The 18,528-nt window shown below is 48.5% G+C and overlaps 1 protein-coding gene across 1 annotated transcript in view; it reads right to left on the reverse strand.

The window, feature by feature from the left end:
* Nucleotides 1–221: 221 nt before the first annotated feature.
* LOC137645700 (uncharacterized) overlaps nt 222–18,528 on the reverse strand; it is a 50,560-nt gene continuing 32,253 nt past the window's right edge. Inside the window, exon 3 of the mRNA XM_068378560.1 lies at nt 222–1,254. Within this exon, the coding sequence (XP_068234661.1) occupies nt 515–1,254 (740 nt within the window). The 3' untranslated portion in view covers nt 222–514. The remainder of the gene's footprint in view (nt 1,255–18,528) is intronic.

Raw genomic sequence — 18,528 nt, forward strand, 5'->3', positions numbered from 1 at the left:
CACCTGCACTCACCGCCTATCGTTAACTACCTTGTTAATGATTTCAAGAGTCGTTCTTGCTCTGCTGAAAACATTCTCTATTTTAAAGGCCGAAAGGTTTGTATACATGTAGGAACAAATAAACTGTTTTACATTCTTGTAAATTAGGTAGCCTACTGAAAATTAATAAAAAATAAGAAATGCAAGATCACAAAATACATGTAAAATTTATGAATAACAACTAATCTGAAACCTTTATTTTTTTTGTAATTGTCCTTACTTGATACTTCTTGTTCTCTAATCTCTGATCAGTACATGATAGGTGGGTGGTTGTACAGAGGTCCATTTGAAGGGGATACAGTACATGGTAGCAAGCTGAAATACTTTATCTTTTTTTCTCTATCCTGAGGTCGTAAAGTTAGCACTTCTAAATTAGTAACATTTGACTTTTCTACGGTAAGAATCATGGAAATTAGTAACATTTGACTTTTCTACGGTAAGAATCATGGAAATGCATACTTATCTTTTTACTATTCTATATCAAAGATGACAGAAAGTTGCCCAGGGCAGATTTTTTTTTTAAATTCATTGCTGCATCACTATCCATTTTTAACTTGAGTGTTTTATTCAAAACGTCTTTCTGCTTGCTCCTGGCTTTAGACATTTTACATACCAATAATCTACTTTGAACATTTGAAACTCCTTCCACAGGTAAAGTGTCAACTAATCTTTGGACTACATCCTTTTCAATAGGTGGCTCCCCAATATCAGGTTGTGATGAGGCTCCTATTTCTGATGGTTTGCCTCCTTTAAGCTTTTCATGGCATTCACTTTTCTGTAAGCGTTCATGCTGACTACAACTTAATGAAGATATAAGCAATCCAGCATTCACTTCCTTTTTTCTTTTTTTCTTTTTCTTTTTACTTTCAACTGTTAACAAACTACTTCTGAAAGCCTTGTCTGATGACCTCTTGTCTTTAATTATTGGGGACTTCATATTTCTAGGTAAAGAGCAATACAATTTGAATTTGTCCTTACACGCCAAGCACTCTACTTTCAAGGTATTCCTCTGGGTACGATACAAGGAAAGTCGCAACTTTTCACTTTGCTTTAGCTTTTTCAAACTTCTTTGTTCCTTCCTCAGCAAGGCTTTGATAAGTTGGTTCATCTTAGGGCGCTTCAGGAGGCGGGATCTGTATAGTCCTAATTTCCACGGTGTACAACATTTTGCACAATAGGTAGTTCCATATGCGTTCCTCTCATAATTATCCATACCTAAGGAAAGAACAAATATGTATTATTATATACAAATTTATAAATATATTTGAATTAATCACTGATATACAAACTGAGTAATCCCCCCCATAAGTAACTCATCACTTCCTATTTCAGTAAGAAGTACTGTACTATACAATAATGCCTCACAATACAAAATTAATTGGTTCTGTAGTGGCTTTTGTACCATGATTTTTTTTTACATTGTGAGTCGCCTTTGCATGTAAATAGCTTAATTCGGTCCAAGCCTACAAAAACAGAAGGCTAAACTGTACTAAACACAATGAAATATAAATTTGGAAGTAATTTGTATTTTTCCTAGCATATAAACATGGAGCTATTTACAGGGGTATTACTTATGGCATAGCTGAAAGATGAGCTAAGATAATTTCAGTGAGGGATAACTACCCCATGCACTAGTTAGCGGGTGGGGGTGGGGTAGTCCCGCTACCCCGCTCACTCACCTGTCGGCTGAGTAACCACTTTGCTGCCTGGCAGGACTTCTTGGGGGACAGGGTGGCAAGCCAATTTATATAAATAGCTCCAGGTTTCTATGCTAAGAAAATTACAAAATACTTCCAAATTTGTTATTTATTCCAGCGCAAATACAAACCCTTCGCTATTTATAAGGGTAACTTACTCTTAGGAGGGAGGAAGTCCTTACCAACTGGCCTTGGCTATGATGCGGGGTTCTCTCTACTTTCGATCTGAGATCAATAGTAGGAACCCTACCCTCCCTAGAATCAAGTGCTGATACAGGGTAACGCACCGGTAGCAGCGTGCAGAAGCTTGTGTGTGAGAGCAACTAGCAATGTGGTTTGTCTTTATGTAGGAACTCTAGTACAAACCTAGAGTTCTAAAACTTACCCAATACCCTCCCTCTGAGAGGTATTGGGGATGTAAAAAGTAAGCAAGGTCAGCAGTGCTGTTTTCCCAATGGGGGGAGAAGGTGAAAGGAAGAAAGAAGCCAGTCATAATTACTCATTCACCCCAGACAAACCCAGGTAACCTCAGCCTTCAACCCTCTGTTACATGTCCATCAAAGAGCTTGAGGCGTTAGACCACCTGTTGTGCGGTCACCACAGGACCAATGGAAAAGTCTCCATGTTCCGCTTGCAGTACCTGCGCCACAGAGTAGTTTTCCTTGAACGCAAGGAACGTTACAATGCCCCTGACGTCATAAGCTCTGGGTCGTTTAGACGGAGGAGGGTTATGGATTGAGAGCTATCTCAATCATTTTCCTGATCCAAGAGGAAATTGTAATCCTAGATGGGTGCCGACTCTGTGAGCTCAAGATGACACTAAGGTGAGCACTTTCATTAAGACCTGGGGTGCTGTGGAAAGACTGAAACACAGCACCTTGAACTAGTAATGCTTCTGGTCTAGCATGTATCTCAGATACTTCCTAAAAGGCAGATGGATTGGGAACTGGAAGTATGCGTCCTTCAGGTCCAGAGTGCACATGAAGTCCTGCGGTCTTACTGCTTGTCTGACTGTGTTGGCTGTTTCCATTCTCAGTGGGGTCTATTCGACAGATCTGTTCAGAGCCGAGAGGTCGATGACTGGTCTCCAGCTTCCAGATGCCTTTCTCACAAGAAAGGGTCAACTGTAGAAGCCTGGGGATCCGTCGAGGACATCTTGGAAAGCACCCTTATCCAACATTGTCTAGACTGCTGCCCAGAGGCAAACTGTAGTGCAGATCCCTTCGCATAGGAGTTTGAGGCATTCGAGTCGGTGGAGAGAGAGAGTGTGAATGGGATGCAATACCCTAAACTAGTCAATTCAATTACCCAAGGTTTGGCCCTGTAATGAAGCCACCTCTGCCACCTGCTTTGCAGCCCCCCCCCCCCCCCCCCCACGCTATATCACCGAGAGACTAACGTATATGATCGATACATTTAAGGAAGAGGAAAAATAGGTGCATGATCTTATCTTCACTAGTATAATTTTGCCTAAATAGCTATAATTCATTTAAGCTAAATACCGGGAATGTCATTCTGCTGACTAAATAAAGCATGCATGACGAACGACAGCGTCCAAAATGGCGCCTCCTGTATTGGCTGTGAGAAGGGAGATAAAAATTATACACAGGAAAGTTTTTGAACGTCTTCTGGCAAAACGTCTTAATAGATTTGCTGAAGGTAATCATCTATTCCCTAGTTTGCAATTTGGTTTTCGGAAAGGCCTTGGAGCATGTGATGCCCTTCTTACAATCTCCAATGCAGTACAGAAATCCCTTGATTGTGGTCGGGAAGTTCGTATGATTGGCCTTGATTTTAGTGCTGCCTTTGACCGTGTTAATCATGAGGCCCTTGTTTTCAAACTGAAACAGTTGGGAGTGGGTGGGTCGTTTCTTAGCATTATTATTGATTTTTTAAGTAGTAGATCTCAAAGAGTTGTTGTTGATGGGCACCATAGTGAGTATAGGAATGTGATATCCGGTGTTCCACAGGGTAGTGTTCTTGGCCCATTACTTTTCATACTATATACACATGACATGTGGTTTGGCCTAGAAAATAAGCTTGTTGCATATGCAGATGATGCTACTCTCTTTGCATCAATTCCATCCCCTGAATGTAGATCTGGGGTTGGTACATACATACATACATATACCAAAGGCACTTCCCCCAATTTTGGGGGGTAGCCAACAACAACAAGAAACAAAACAAAAAGGGGACCTCTACTCTCTACGTTCCTCCAGCCTAACCAGGGACTCAGCCGAGTTCAGCTGGTACTGCTAGGGTGCCACGGCCCAACCTCCCACATTTCCACCACAGATGAAGCTTCATACTGCTGAGTCCCCTACTGCTGCTACCTCCGCGGTCATCTAAGGCACCGGAGGAAGCAGCAGGGCCTACTGGAACTGCGTCACAATCGCTCGCCATTCATTCCTATTTCTAGCACGCTCTCTTGCCTCTCTCACATCTATCCTCCTATCACCCAGAGCTTTCTTCACACCATCCATCCACCCAAACCTTGGCCTTCCTCTTGTACTTCTCCCATCAACTTTTGCATTCATCACCTTCTTTAGCAGACAGCCATTTTCCATTCTCTCAACATGGCCAAACCACCTCAACACATTCATATCCACTCTAGCCGCTAACTCATTTCTTACACCCGTTCTCACCCTCACCACTTCGTTCCTAACCCTATCTACTCGAGATACACCAGCCATACTCCTCAGACACTTCATCTCAAACACATTCAATTTCTGTCTCTCCATCACTTTCATTCCCCACAACTCCGATCCATACATCACAGTTGGTACAATCACTTTCTCATATAGAACTCTCTTTACATTCATGCCCAATCCTCTATTTTTTACTACTCCCTTAACTGCCCCCAACACTTTGCAACCTTCATTCACTCTCTGACGTACATCTGCTTCCACTCCACCATTTGCTGCAACAACAGACCCCAAGTACTTAAACTGATCCACCTCCTCAAGTAACTCTCCATTCAACATGACATTCAACCTTGCACCACCTTCCCTTCTCGTACATCTCATAACCTTACTCTTACCCACATTAACTCTCAACTTCCTTCTCTCACACACCCTTCCAAATTCTGTCACTAGTCGGTCAAGCTTCTCTTCTGTGTCTGCTACCAGTACAGTATCATCCGCAAACAACAACTGATTTACCTCCCATTCATGATCACTCTCGCCTACCAGTTTTAATCCTCGTCCAAGCACTCTAGCATTCACCTCTCTCACCACTCCATCAACATACAAGTTAAACAACCACGGCGACATCACACATCCCTGTCTCAGCCCCACTCTCACCGGAAACCAATCGCTCACCTCATTTCCTATTCTAACACATGCTTTACTACCTGTGGTGAATCCCTTCATAGAGATTTAGCTAAAATTAGTGCATGGTGCAAATTATGGGGTATGAAGTTGAATCCTAACAAAACTCAAAGTATGATTGTAAGTAGGTCAAGGACGGTGGCTCCTCAACATCCGGATCTCAGTATTGATAATGTTTCTTTAAATTTGTATGACTCTTTCAAAATTTTAGGCGTGATTCTTGACAGCAAATTTACTTTTGAGAAACATATTAGGTCTGTGTCTTCTTCAATTGCACAAAAAATTGGCTTATTGAGAAAGTCTTTTAAGATATTCGGTGATCAATCTATTCCGAAGAAGTGTTTTAATTCTTTTATTCTACCTTGTTTTGAGTATTGTTCTCCTGTCTGGTCTTCAGCTGCTGATTCTCATCTTAATTTGTTGGACAGAAACTTACGGTCTATTAAATTTCTTATTCCTGATATGACAAATTCGAAGATAATTTGTATTTTTCCTAACCATACAAACCTTAGCTATTTACAAAGGGTTTACTTTTAGCGCAGCTGAAATGACGAGCCAATAGTTTTTAACGAGGGTTAATTACCCCCGCGCTAGTTAGAGGGGGGTGGGGAAGGGTAGCTTGCTACCCCTCCCCCCTCCACACACCGGTGACTTGCTTCACTTCACTTAGAGGTAGGACTTGACTTGGGGGTCAGGGATGGCGGGCACATATGTGTAAATAGCTAAGGTTTGTATGGTTAGGAAAAATACAAATTATCTTCGAATTTGTCATTTGTTCCGTAACCGAAATACAAACCACGCTATTTACAAAGGGTGACTTACCCCTTAGGAAGGGTGGAAAGTCCCCAGCCTTACTGACTTCGGCTTGCCCGGGGGCTCGATCCCTTAGTGAGCAGCACTAGAGAGAGGAAGCCCCTGTACCTCACAGGTTCCTAGCATCGCTAGGAACGAGTGGCCTACATAAGTAGTGTGAGGAGGAGAGTGTGACTCGTCCTATGAAGTTGACCTTGAGACCTTCAGATAGGAATTCTAGGATAGGACGTTCCCCATACCACCTCGTCAGGGTATGGGAGACGCAACAGTATTAAGCTTAATACTAGGAGCACAAAGAAGCATGGGTTACCTGCAGAGGTCGAGGTCAGCTATGCGAGGACCAGGATGCTGCTTCCCCAAGAGAGGGGGGAATGAAGAAAGAAGTAAGGGTCAGACATACTCTTTCATTCACACAGACTAAGACCGGGTAACAACGCCCTCAACCTACTGCTACTTGTCCAAAAAGGAGCCTGAGGTTAGACCAGCTGTTGTGCAGCCACCACAGGGCCGATAGAGAACGTATCGAGGCTCCTGTGGGTCACGTCTTGCAGGTAGTGGGCTGTGAAGGTCGTTTGACGCTTCCAGACCCCCGCTTGAAGTACCTGCGTCACAGAGAAGTTTCTCTTGAAGGCCAGGGATGTAGCAATACCCCTGACATCGTGGGCCCGAGGGCGACGTGACGGAGGAGGGTCAGGATTCAGGGCATGGTGGATAACCCTTCGAATCCAAGCAGAGATGGTGTTCCTTGTGACCCTCCTCTTTGTCCTGCCTGTGCTCACAAACAAAGCTCGCACATGAGGACGGACTGCAGCCGTTCTCTTCAAGTAGTACCTCAGACACCTCACTGGGCATAGTAGCAGCTGGTCTGGGTCGTTTGTTACAGAACGGAGACTCGCGATCCTGAAAGAGTCGAACCGAGGATCCGGCACTCCAGGATTCTGAGTCTTGGCCACAAACTCAGGGACGAACCTGAACGTTACCTCCCCCCATCCCCTTGAATGGGCGATGTCGTACGAGAGACCATGAAGTTCACTAACTCGCTTGGCCGAGGCCAAGGCGAGTAGGAAAGCCGTCTTCCAAGACAGGTGGCGATCGGAGGCCTGGCGTAATGGCTCGAAGGGAGGTCTCTTGAGAGACCTGAGAACTCGAACCACGTTCCAAGGAGGGGGTCTCACTTCCGACTGGGGGCAGGTAAGCTCATAGCTACGTATGAGTAAAGAGAGTTCTAGCGATGAAGAAATATCCACGCCCTTCAATCTGAAGGCCAAGCTTAAGGCTGAGCGATAGCCTTTCACTGCCGAGACAGAAAGGCGCATTTCTTCTCGCAGATACACAAGGAAGTCCGCTATTGCTGGAATAGTGGCATCGAGTGGAGAGATACCCCTTCCACGACAGCAACCACAAAAGACTCTCCACTTCGCTTGGTAGACTCCCTCAGAGGACCTTCGCAGGTGCCGAGACATTCTCTCCGCAACCTGTTGCGAAAAGCCTCTCTCCGCGAGGAGACGCTGAATAGTCTCCAGGCGTGAAGCCGAAGCGAGGCTACGGCCCTGTGAGGGACACCGGAGTGGGGTTGTCTGAGAAGCTCGTGTCGTGGAGGAAGCTCCCTTGGGAGTTCCGTCAGGAGTTGCAGAAGGTCCGGAAACCATTCCGCGTGATGCCATAGCGGAGCTACTAGAGTCATGGAACAGTTGACCGATAGTCTGGTCCTGTTGAGCACCCTTCTCATCAGACAGAATGGTGGGAAGGCGTACACGTCGATGTTGTCCCACCGTTGCTGGAAAGCATCTTGCCAGAGTGCCTTGGGGTCCGGGACTGGTGAGCAGTACAGGGGCAGCTTGAAGTTCAAGGCTGTCGCGAACAAGTCCACCGTCGGGGAACCCCACAAAGTCAGGACTTTGTTGGCTATCTGAGGATCCAAAGACCACTCGGTACTCACTATCTGCGAAGCCCTGCTCAGACTGTCGGCGAGCACATTCCTCTTGCCAGGAATGAAGCGAGCTGATAGTGTTATCGAGTGGGTTTCGGTCCACCTCAGAGTCTCTACTGCAAGATGGGATAGCTGTTGCGAAAAAGTGCCTCCCTGCTTGTTGATATAAGCCACTACCGTGGTGTTGTCGCTCATCACCACCACGGAGTGACCCGCCAGGAACCGTTGGAACTGTTGAAGGGCCAGAAAGACGGCCTTCAATTCTAGCAGGTTGATGTGTAGGCACTTTTCTGATTCTGACCAAAGGCCTGAGGCCCTCTGGTTCAGAACGTGCGCCCCCCACCCTTCTTTTGACGCGTCCGAAAACAGAGTCAATTCCGGGGGAAGGACGAGAAGACTCACTCCCTTTCGCAGGTTCTCGTCGGCCAGCCACCACCGCAAGTCCGTCTGTTCCAGAGACCCCATTGGGATCAGAGTGTCCGGGGAATCGGATCCTTGATTCCACCGGGACTTGAGCCGCCATTGAAGGGATCTCATCCTGAGGCGGCTGTTTGGAACCAGACGGGCCAGGGAGGATAGGTGGCCCAAGAGACGCAACCACGATTGGGCGGGGAGTTCTTTTCGCCTGAGGAAAGGTTCCGCCACCCTCCTCAGCCTTGCTATCCGGTCGTCTGATGGAAAGGCTTTGTGGAGATTGGTGTCTATTAGCATGCCTAGATAAACCAGTCGTTGGGACGGCTGCAGAGAGGACTTCTCGAGGTTTACCACGATCCCCAGATCCTGGCAAAGATCTAGAAGCCTGTCTCGGTGTCGAAGAAGGGTCGACTCCGAGTCTGCTAGGATCAGCCAATCGTCTAGGTAACGAAGGAGACGAATGCCGTTCCTGTGCGCCCAAGTCGAAATCAGGGTGAACACTCTGGTGAACACCTGAGGAGCTGTGGAGAGACCGAAACACAGCACCTTGAACTGGTAGATCTTGTTGTCTAGGCAGAATCTCAGGTACTTCCTGGAAGACGGATGGATTGGGATCTGGAAGTACGCATCCTTTAGATCCAGTGTACACATGAAGTCTTGTGGTCTCACCGCAAGTCTGACTGTGTCTGCTGTCTCCATGCTGAACCGGGTTTGTTTGACAAACCTGTTCAGAGCCGAGAGATCGATGACGGGTCTCCAGTCTCCAGTAGCCTTCTTTACAAGAAAGAGTCGACTGAAGAAGCCTGGAGAGCCGTCCACGACCTCCTGGAGAGCACCCTTCTCGAACATGGTCTTGACTTCGGCCTGAAGGGCCAGCCCCTTTGCCGATCTCATGGCATAGGAGCTCAACGACACTGGATTCGCTGTCAGGGGAGGTTGAGATGACGTGAACGGGCCGCGATAACCTTGGCCGATCACCGAGATCATCCAAGCATCGGCCCCGAGATGTTGCCACCTGCGGACGCAACGCTGAAGGCATCCCCCCACAGGTGGACACGCAGGGGGACTGCCACCCCTAGGCCTTGCGGCCGCGGCCGCCACCCCTAGAAGTCTTGCCTCCCCTGGAGGACTTACCACCCCTCTTGACCTTGGCTGGAAAGGGCTGGGGCTTAGACACCACTTTCTTAGCTGCCGGTGCCTGTTTTGGAGCCTTACGAGGCTGTTGCTGCTGTTGTGGCGGGGCTGGAGGCTTATAGGGCCGAGTTGTAAGGGCCCTGTGGAGGAGGGAGTCCGTGCTGGATTTCCTCCACCTCTCAGCCGTTCGCTCCAAGTCTTGAGGCTCAAACAGGCTCTCCCCCAGGAGGGAGGCATGTCGGAGCCTACACACATCTACGGCGGGGACCTTCGGATGGAATCTCTCGGACACAGCATCGCGACGCTTCAACACCGAGTTGGCCCACAGGGTGGTAACCTGGTGCGCCAAGAACTCGATGGAGCGGGTGCCCGAGAGCAAGAAGGTCTCTAGGGCCTTCCTATTGGTCTCCTTGGACAAGTCCTCAGATCGCAATAGGATGCCCAGAGATCCTAACCAGAAGTCCAGCCACGAAGTGGCCTGCATGGCACACTTAGCGACCTTCTCGTGGTTAAGGATCTCTGCCGCCGAGAACGACACCTGCCGGGCAGAGAGTTTCTCCAAGGGAACTCCCTTCGCCAGCTCCTCCACAGAGTAATGGAGCGGAAGAGCGAGGTTGTGCTCACCCAGGATCTCGAAATACCTCCTCTGCTGAAGGCGAGGAGGAGGGATGAGTTTGTTCCCGGCAGTGGAACGACTGGAGGAGGCAAGAAGTGCGAGCTGAGCATTGGCCCTAGCTCTGGCACTCTTCAGCCCCCGAGACCAGGGCAGAGCTGCACTGGTCTTAGGGGCCTTCCGAACGTCGAACACTTCATCCAGAATTGTGTCTTTGCCTTCACGGGGGGGGATGACTGGATCCGTAAGACTGTTAAGTTGCCTTATCAGGCTTAGGACCTGCCAGAAGGCATGTTCGGACTCTTGCTGTTCTCCTCCCTGCGGGCTGGCAGCTAAGTCTCCTGCCCCAGGAATCTCTTCCTGGGGTGATACGTGGACATTCCCCTGGGTAGTCATGGGTTCCTGTCGAATCCTTGCAGAGGATTTAGGGATGGTCTTGGAATCCTTGGGCTCCCTCCTAGGAGGGATACAGGATCCCAACAACGAGGTTCGAGGGGCCCCTTCCTCACGAGACGATTCTCCTGCCTGAAGCGAAGTCTCCCCCCCTGGTGCCGGGGGGAAGACTACCGGTCCACTGGACTCACCTGAGGACGGAAAGGCCTCGTCCACGGGAGAAGGAGAGAGTACTCGTGCAGGAGAGGGGACCCTCGAGACCGACCTCTTGGGAACCAACTTCGCCCTGGGGGAAGTCACCACGAAGTCCACTCCTCTCTTTCTCTTCAGCGTAGGAGAGACAGCCGCTGGTTTGTTACCCTGGCCGGCGAGTGCTGGTTTCATAACCCTCACTAACGCCCGTGCCAGCGGACCAAACCAAGTCTGCTGCTCAAAGGACACAGAGTCCAAAATCCTCGCTAAGGTGAAAGGGATCGGGCGATCCTTTGGAGTGGACACGACGGTACCTGCCTGAAAAGAAGGTGGGGAAGAATGCTGTAATGACCTGTCCTCGTCCTGCAATACCAACCTGTGCTTGGATGGAGGTGATCCCGAGTGCCGTCTAGGAGCACGCGTCCCTGCTGCTACCACCGGCTGTGGAATTCGCCGCGAACTATGGTCGCGCGAGGGTGAACGGTCGCGCAAAGGCGAATGGTTGCGCGGGTGATCGCGCGGGCGCACAGGCGAGCGGTCGCGCGGGCGCGCAGGCGAGCGGTCGCGCGGGCGCGCAGGCGAGCGATCGCGCGGGCGCGCAGGCGAGCGATCGCGCGGGCGCGCAGGCGAGTGGGCGTGAGGGTGGGCAGGTAAATGAACACGTGTCCGAGGCGACGAACGCAAGCGATGGCGCGACGGCGAGGGATCGTGCTGCCGCGTAGGTGAAGAAGATCGCTGGCGATAATGATCACGTGATGGTAAGCGATGGCGAGCAGCATGTGAAGGTGAATGATTGCGCGCAAGAGGGCGGTCGTTCAGGGTTGCGCGATGAGGAGCAGCATGCGTAAGCGGGCGATCGTTCAGGGTTGTGCGATGGCGAGCAGCATGCGCAGGTGAATGATCGCGTGAAAGGGTGCGATGGTGATCAGCATCCGCAGGAAGGCGATCGTTCAGGGTTGTGCGATGAGGAGCAGCATGCGTAAGCGGGCGATCGTGCAGGGTTGTGCGATGGCGAGCAGCATGCGCAGGTGAATGATCGCGTGAAAGGGTGCGATGGTGATCAGCATCCGCAGGAAGGCGATCGTTCAGGGTATTGCGATGAGGAGCAGCATGCGTAAGCGGGCGATCGTGCAGGGTTGTGCGATGGCGAGCAGCATGCGTAAGCGGGCGATCGTGCAGGGTTGTGCGATGGTGATCAGCATCCGCAGGAGGGCGATCGTTCAGGGTATTGCGATGAGGAGCAGCATGCGTAAGCGGGCGATCATGCAGGTTCATGCGATGCCGGGCAGCATGTGAAGGTGATCGCTGGCGAGCTGGTGATCGCTGGCGAGCTGGTGATCGCTGGCGAGCTGGTGATCGCTGGCGAGCAGAAGGTCGACGCGTGTCCTGTGAGAGGATAGGTTCACGAGCAGGAACGGGAAGATCGCTGGCGCGTTGGCGAACATGTGTTTCTGACACACGAGCAGCACGATGTTGCGTAGCCACAGGACCAGGTGGATGGTGAGCAGGGAGTTCAGCAGGAACTAAAGGGTGGTCAGAGACCGCAGGGCGATGGTCCTCAAATGAGCGCTGACGCTCGGAAGAGAGCTGACGAGCAGGAGAGCGCTGGCGAGGGGGGCTAACCTCAGGAGAGAGCCGACGAGCAGGTGAGCGTCAGCGAGCAGGAGAGTCTTGGCGAGCAGGAGATCGTCGACGAGCAGGAGATCGCTGGCGAGCAGGAGATCGCTGGCGAGCAGGAGATCGCTGGCGAGCAGGAGAGCGCTGGCGAGCAGGAGAGCGCTTGTGCGCTGGCCCTGCTCGCGTAAGGGAAGAATCCCTTAGCCCCGAAGGGACCGTTGCCCGTCGGGTGACGAGTTCTCCAGAAGGCGAAGATCCGGCAGGAGATGGAGAGCGGTCCGCAGAGAGGTTCAAGGAGGGCGGAGCAGTCGGTTGAGGCTGACGAGGAGAGTCCCCCCCGGAGGACGAAGACCCAAAAAGGCGCCTCTTAGTCCCCCTGTAAGGGGAAGGGAGGCCCTTGTGGCGTAGAGGGCGGTGAGCCTTACGGCGGAGGCGGCCTCGGGGGAGATCGTCAGGACCATCGGTCCTCCGAAGGGGAGTCTCCTTCAAAACACTTCCCTCAGAAGGAAGCTGGGCAGCAGTCGAGACCGAAGGACTCACTTCCCCCTTCGAAGGATGCACGGAAGGAGGAGGAGAGCCTAGAGCACCATCACCAGCAACAGCACCTGCGTCGGAAGGCCCAGCCACGTCGGAGGCCTCTGTCACCACGACGTCGACAATAGACAGAGGGTCTACCTCCGCTACCACCGGCGACTGTTTAACAGCGGCCCCCAACGAGACAAGGTCAATAAGAGCGACCCTGGAGGGCAAGCCCTTAAGCCCCAGGGACGACCAAATCTGCAACAGATCATCACTGGATAAAGTATTATTATCAATAACCTCCCCCGGAGGAGGAGGGGGAACCGCCTCGCTATGGGAGGCGACGCCCTCTCCCCCCACCGAAGGTAGGGAAACAGAACAAGGGCCTGCGCTCCCACTCGGACGACTCTCCTTAGGAGGCGGACGAGGGGGAGCTTCGGAGGAGGTTTGGGCGGCGGAAGAAGAGTCCCGAGAACCTTCCTCCTTCAAGGCTAACCCCGGAGGAGAACGGTCTCTCTTGGACTTCTTCTTACGCCGACGGCCAAACCTCTCCCACTGGGAGGCAGACCACTCCCTGCACTCACGGCACATGTTATCCTGGTCGCACCGTCGGCCCCGACATTGAGGGCAGAGGGTGTGAGGATCCGTAATCACGTCCGACATGAAAGTCCCACAAGGACGGCCGGCAACTCCAGGGCATGTCCGCATATTAAATAAAAGAAAATAACTGAAGGTCAACTTCCAACCAATCACACAAGCTGAAAAGAAAAAGAAGAAAATTAAAGGCTGTCACGAAGGCGATGAACAGACACGTCTGATCACCGCCGAGCCAAAAGTGAAGTGAAGCAAGTCACCGGTGTGTGGAGGGGGGAGGGGTAGCAAGCTACCCTTCCCCACCCCCCGCTAACTAGCGCGGGGGTAATTAACCCTCGTTAAAAACTATTGGCTCGTCATTTCAGCTGCGCTAAAAGTAAACCCTTTGTAAATAGCGTGGTTTGTATTTCGGTTACGGAACAACTAGATATTAATCTCTGGCACCGTCGATCAATTAGTTCATTATGCATGTTGCATAAGATTTTTCATAACTCTGACCATCCTTTACATTCAGATCTCCCTGGACAATTCTATCCTGTTCGTAATACTAGGCAGGCAGTTAATTCTAATAGCCAGGCCTTCTCCATCATAAGACTCAATACTACGCAGTACTCTAGAAGTTTTATTCCAGCTGTTACCAAGTTGTGGGATGATCTTCCTAATCGGGTTGTTGAATCAGTAGAACTTCAAAAGTTCAAAGTTGGAGCAAATGCTTTTTTGTTGACCAGGCGGACATGAGTCTTTTTATAGGTTATATGACATATTTGTTGTTGACGTTGTTAATAGTTTATATATGATATATCTCTTTTGACATTACTTTTTTTAGAATGATTTATTGTTAATTTGTTCTCTTCAGTTATTTATTTCCTTATTTCCTTTCCTCACTGGGCTATTTTTCCCTATTGGAGCCCCTGGGCTTATAGCATCTTGCTTTTCCAATTAGGGTTGTAGCTTGGATAGTAATGATAATAATAATAAAGATTAAATACTCAACTTTCCAGAGGCAGAAGATGCTGGAGAATGCATGATAAATTCCTCAAATAGCGGTCTAGAACACTAGAGCAAGCAGGGAGATACACCGTGCGAAAACGCTACTGAATAAGGAATGAGTCGCCATTTTTGGCCCTGTAATATTAGGGGAGGAAGGGTAACCTTGATAACGGCTCCCCTTCAATTTCGCCACTCTTTCCCCTCAGAGCGAAAGCTCTATTCGGGGTGAAGATTGCCATGTGTCGTATCAAGATATACGTCCCCTGATATAATACGATATCCTTAAGAAAAATTTTAAGGATACTCGCGCCAGGAGTTAGAATTCTGGAGACCTATGGTCAATTCTCTGGGAGTATCACTGTAGCCAAATATCCCTAAGAAAGCTGCCAATAGGAAGCTTCCATCAGGACGACATAGCCATCTCACCCAACGAAAGATTTTTCGCTTTGCTTCAAAATCCGTTTTCCATTCAACCTAAACTAACAATGTAACTGCTGCTATTAGTCCTGTGAGGAGTTAAAGCAGCTAAACCTCTTGCTGTGCAGCCACCACAAGTTCTATCAAAAAAGTATCTAAGCACCTGTGAGTAACATCTTGCGTGGTGAAAGTGGTTGTACTCCTCCATACCCCTACTTGAAATACCTGCATGGCAGAAAGGTTCTTCTTGAACGCCAGGGACGAGCTTATGCCCCTAATGTCATGAGCTCTGAGTCGTGAGCTTTGCTGACACAAAGGGGAAGGATTGATGGCTTGGTGAAAGACCTGCCTGATCCAAGAGGGGATGGAATTCCTCATAGCCCTTCTCTTGACCCTACCTGAATTGATGAACAGATGCCTGATCTGCAGGTGAGCTCTTTGAGTTCATTTGAGATAGCAATGTGGCACTCTCACAGGACACAAAAGCAGTTTCTCAGGATTTTTAGTTATCCCCCAAAGACTTGATATCTGGAAGGAACTTAACCTAGGATTGGAAACTGCCAGATTTGAGTCTGGCCATGAACTCTGGGACAAAACTGAACACAATTAGTCCCCACCCACTTGATAGGGCAACGTTATAGGCAAGACCATGTAACTCACTTACCCCCTTTGATGGAGGCTAAGGCTAGAAAAACAAAGATCCTTTCAACATGAGACTGCAGTCTGAAGAATGGTGTAAAGGCTTGTAAGAAACGAAGATCTTTCACCATGTTCCTTGGAGGTGGTCTTACTTTCCACTGAGGAAAAAAGTAAAATTTTGTCAATTAAGGGTAGAGAAGAACTAAGTGGAGAGGCGACTAAAGATCACCCACTTCACATGCTGGACTGAGGTTGAGGACCTCCTGAGGTACCCAGACATCTGTTTCACCAGATAACTTTTAATCAAAAGACGAAGAGATCCCAGTGCCTGATGGTAAATCTGGGCATAGGGTTGGCATAGAAGGTCGTGAAGGAGGGACAGCTCTCTTGGTACCTCTGTTAGTATCAGTAGAAGATCCAGAAACCTGTTGCCACAGTGGAGTTACTGTATTAAGGTCATTGAGATATTGGTTGACAATCTTGTGAGCTCGAAGGACATGATGGTGGGTTATAATAAAAGTTTGTCACTACATAAATGAGTCACTTTAATGGAGAATGTGGGAGATACAGCAGTACAAAGTACCTTCGGCGATGAACTTGCCGGTTACACTACACGGACAAAAGCAGCGTCACGCCACATATATAATGACACAAGAATTATGGGTAAAAACAAATGACTGCACCCAAGCGTATAATCAATATTACCAATGCATCATAAATAAAAGTTTAATATTCTAACACCCCCTCATAAACTTTTATTCTCATCAATCTGCAAATGACTACACATCAAACAAATATATACATCATGGTAATCAAAAACAAAAATACATAGCTATCAAAGGTCAATATTACAAAACCATTAATGACACAAATTAAAATAATTCAACTTTGCTTTAGTTACTGGTTTTGTAAACATATCGGCTTTATTTCCACTTGAGGGGACATACACTAAATCAACATTTTTACTCATAACTTCATTACGGATAAAATGATAGCGTATGTCTATATGTTTAGACCTTTGATGGTAAACAGGGTTCTTAGCAAGTTTAATTGCCCCTTGGTTATCAACAAATAATATGATGGGTTTGACTTCAACATTAATCATATCAGTTAACAACTGCTGCAAAAATTTTGCTTCTTGGATAAGTCAATGAAACATACTCGGCTTCACAAGAACTTAAAGCTACATTGCTTTGTTTCTTACTCTTCCAAGAAATAAGAGCACTATCAGCATTTATTTGGTAACAATAACCTGAAATACTTTTACGATCTTCAGAACTACCCGAGTCTGAGTCGCAGTAGCCAGAAATCTCAATAGTATCATAAGACCTCTTAAAAACAAGGCAATGTTCTTTAGTACCTTTAAGAAATTTTAGAACATATTTACACATAGCCAAATGACTTTGAGTTGGCCTAGCCACATACTGTGAAAGTTTAGACACAACAAAACTTAAATCAGGCCTAGTACAAGTCATGATATATATCAAGCTTCCAACAATGTTTCTGTAAAGAGTACTATCAACTAGTTCAGGACTTTCCTCAAAAGTACACTTTTTGGGCTCAAGCCATGGCGTCCTGATGGAAGGTTCCTTTTTGGTAGCTTCCTTGGGTAAATAACTACTAAGATATTCCCAGAGAATTTAACCACAGGTTATCACAGAATTCTAACTTTTGGAGCGAGTATCCTAAAGGTTTCCCTTTAAGACATCGTATATCAACAGGGGACGCATGTATTAACGCGCCACATAGCTATCTACACCCCGAACAGAGTTAATGCTTCGGTGTGTAAGGGCTGAGAATAGCTGGGAGCCGTTCCATAGCTAATCTCATTCGTGGCTACTACTGATACTCGAGACGTAAACAAACGGGCGCCATTGCTTAAATGACGTCACGTCCGTCTTTATCCTTTGTTCAGTAGCTCGCCCTACTTAGACGGATTTTCCCTGTGCTTTACTTATCGCTTTGCATCTACGTAATGTCGCTACCTTCAGCCTCGCCTTCTTCTGGAAAGTTGAGTACAAGGTTCCAGTATTGTTTAGTTAAGCTCTGACCGTAAAGTAAATATTACTTTCCGAGATAATTGCTGTTTTGTGGCAGAGCTGTGCCTCTACCGGACCCGCCATTTTATGGCGTCGTTGTTGTTATGCATGCCTTATTTAGTTAGCCACAACAACGCTTCCAGCCTTATTTACTAATCGATTACATTAGTTTATTTAGTCTTCATAGCTAGGAACTTTTATATCGTGTTTCGACGCTTTTTATCGGTCATCGATTGACCTCATACCAGTCGGCTACTATAGCCCCCAGGCCAGAGCGCCTATATATAAGTGTTCATGCATGATTTTATTAGTGATCCTAGGCTAAGTTATGAAGATAGTGGCATTATTTTACAATACTTTCGACCGTGATGCAAGTGTTTTTTCGCCTTCAGGGACCATATAGGGGATAGGTTAGTTAGTGTCCCTTCCTAACCTAACCTACTTGTAGGACCCCTATATGCTTCCTTCATCCCCTGCCTTGGCATTCCCTCTGTTTAGCCTTGATTCCCTTTCTAAGTAGAGGGATCAAGTGTCTAATGGAGTATTCATCGCCTCTCAGTCCTCCCTAAGGGAATGAACCCCCCTTAGGGTTGCGTCCGAGAGTGAGGAAAGGCTAGCCCTTCCTCTATGGCTAGGAATAGTCTATGACTGTCCTGCGATAGCGATATGTCTTCTATCTTTCCTAGTTCAGGGCTCTTAGCCCTGCTCTAGGTTAGGTTTTGGAAGGTTACTCTGTCCCCTGCTGAAACTGTACCCATGCACCGTTTCAGCTTGGCTGCCTTATCTTAGGTTAGGGAGTGTCCTCCCTTTCCCTAGTGGCCGCTCTGGTACAGAACCCCTTCCTTGGAAGACCCTTCTCTTCTCCCCTCCCCACCTATCTCTTGTATAGCCTAGCCTACACTTAGGTTAGTCTATACCCATCTGTCCCCTGTCCTACAACTCCTCCTTAGGGTGGAGTGATAGGGCTACCTTGAGCTTCCATGTGCAGTCCGCTCTAGTACATATACCCTTCATAGTGTCCTATGGGGTTAGCCACTGGATGTGTTCTGCATGTGGAGGTCTCCCCCCTCTTTGGGTGTCCCCTAGCCCTCCCTTGGCTACCCTAGCTCCTGGTCCTCTGTGACCCCTGCTCCTGGGTGATAGAGCCTGCCTCTATCAT

The sequence above is a fragment of the Palaemon carinicauda genome, chromosome 8 (genome assembly GCF_036898095.1).
Source record: "Palaemon carinicauda isolate YSFRI2023 chromosome 8, ASM3689809v2, whole genome shotgun sequence".
Classification (NCBI taxonomy): domain Eukaryota; kingdom Metazoa; phylum Arthropoda; class Malacostraca; order Decapoda; family Palaemonidae; genus Palaemon; species Palaemon carinicauda.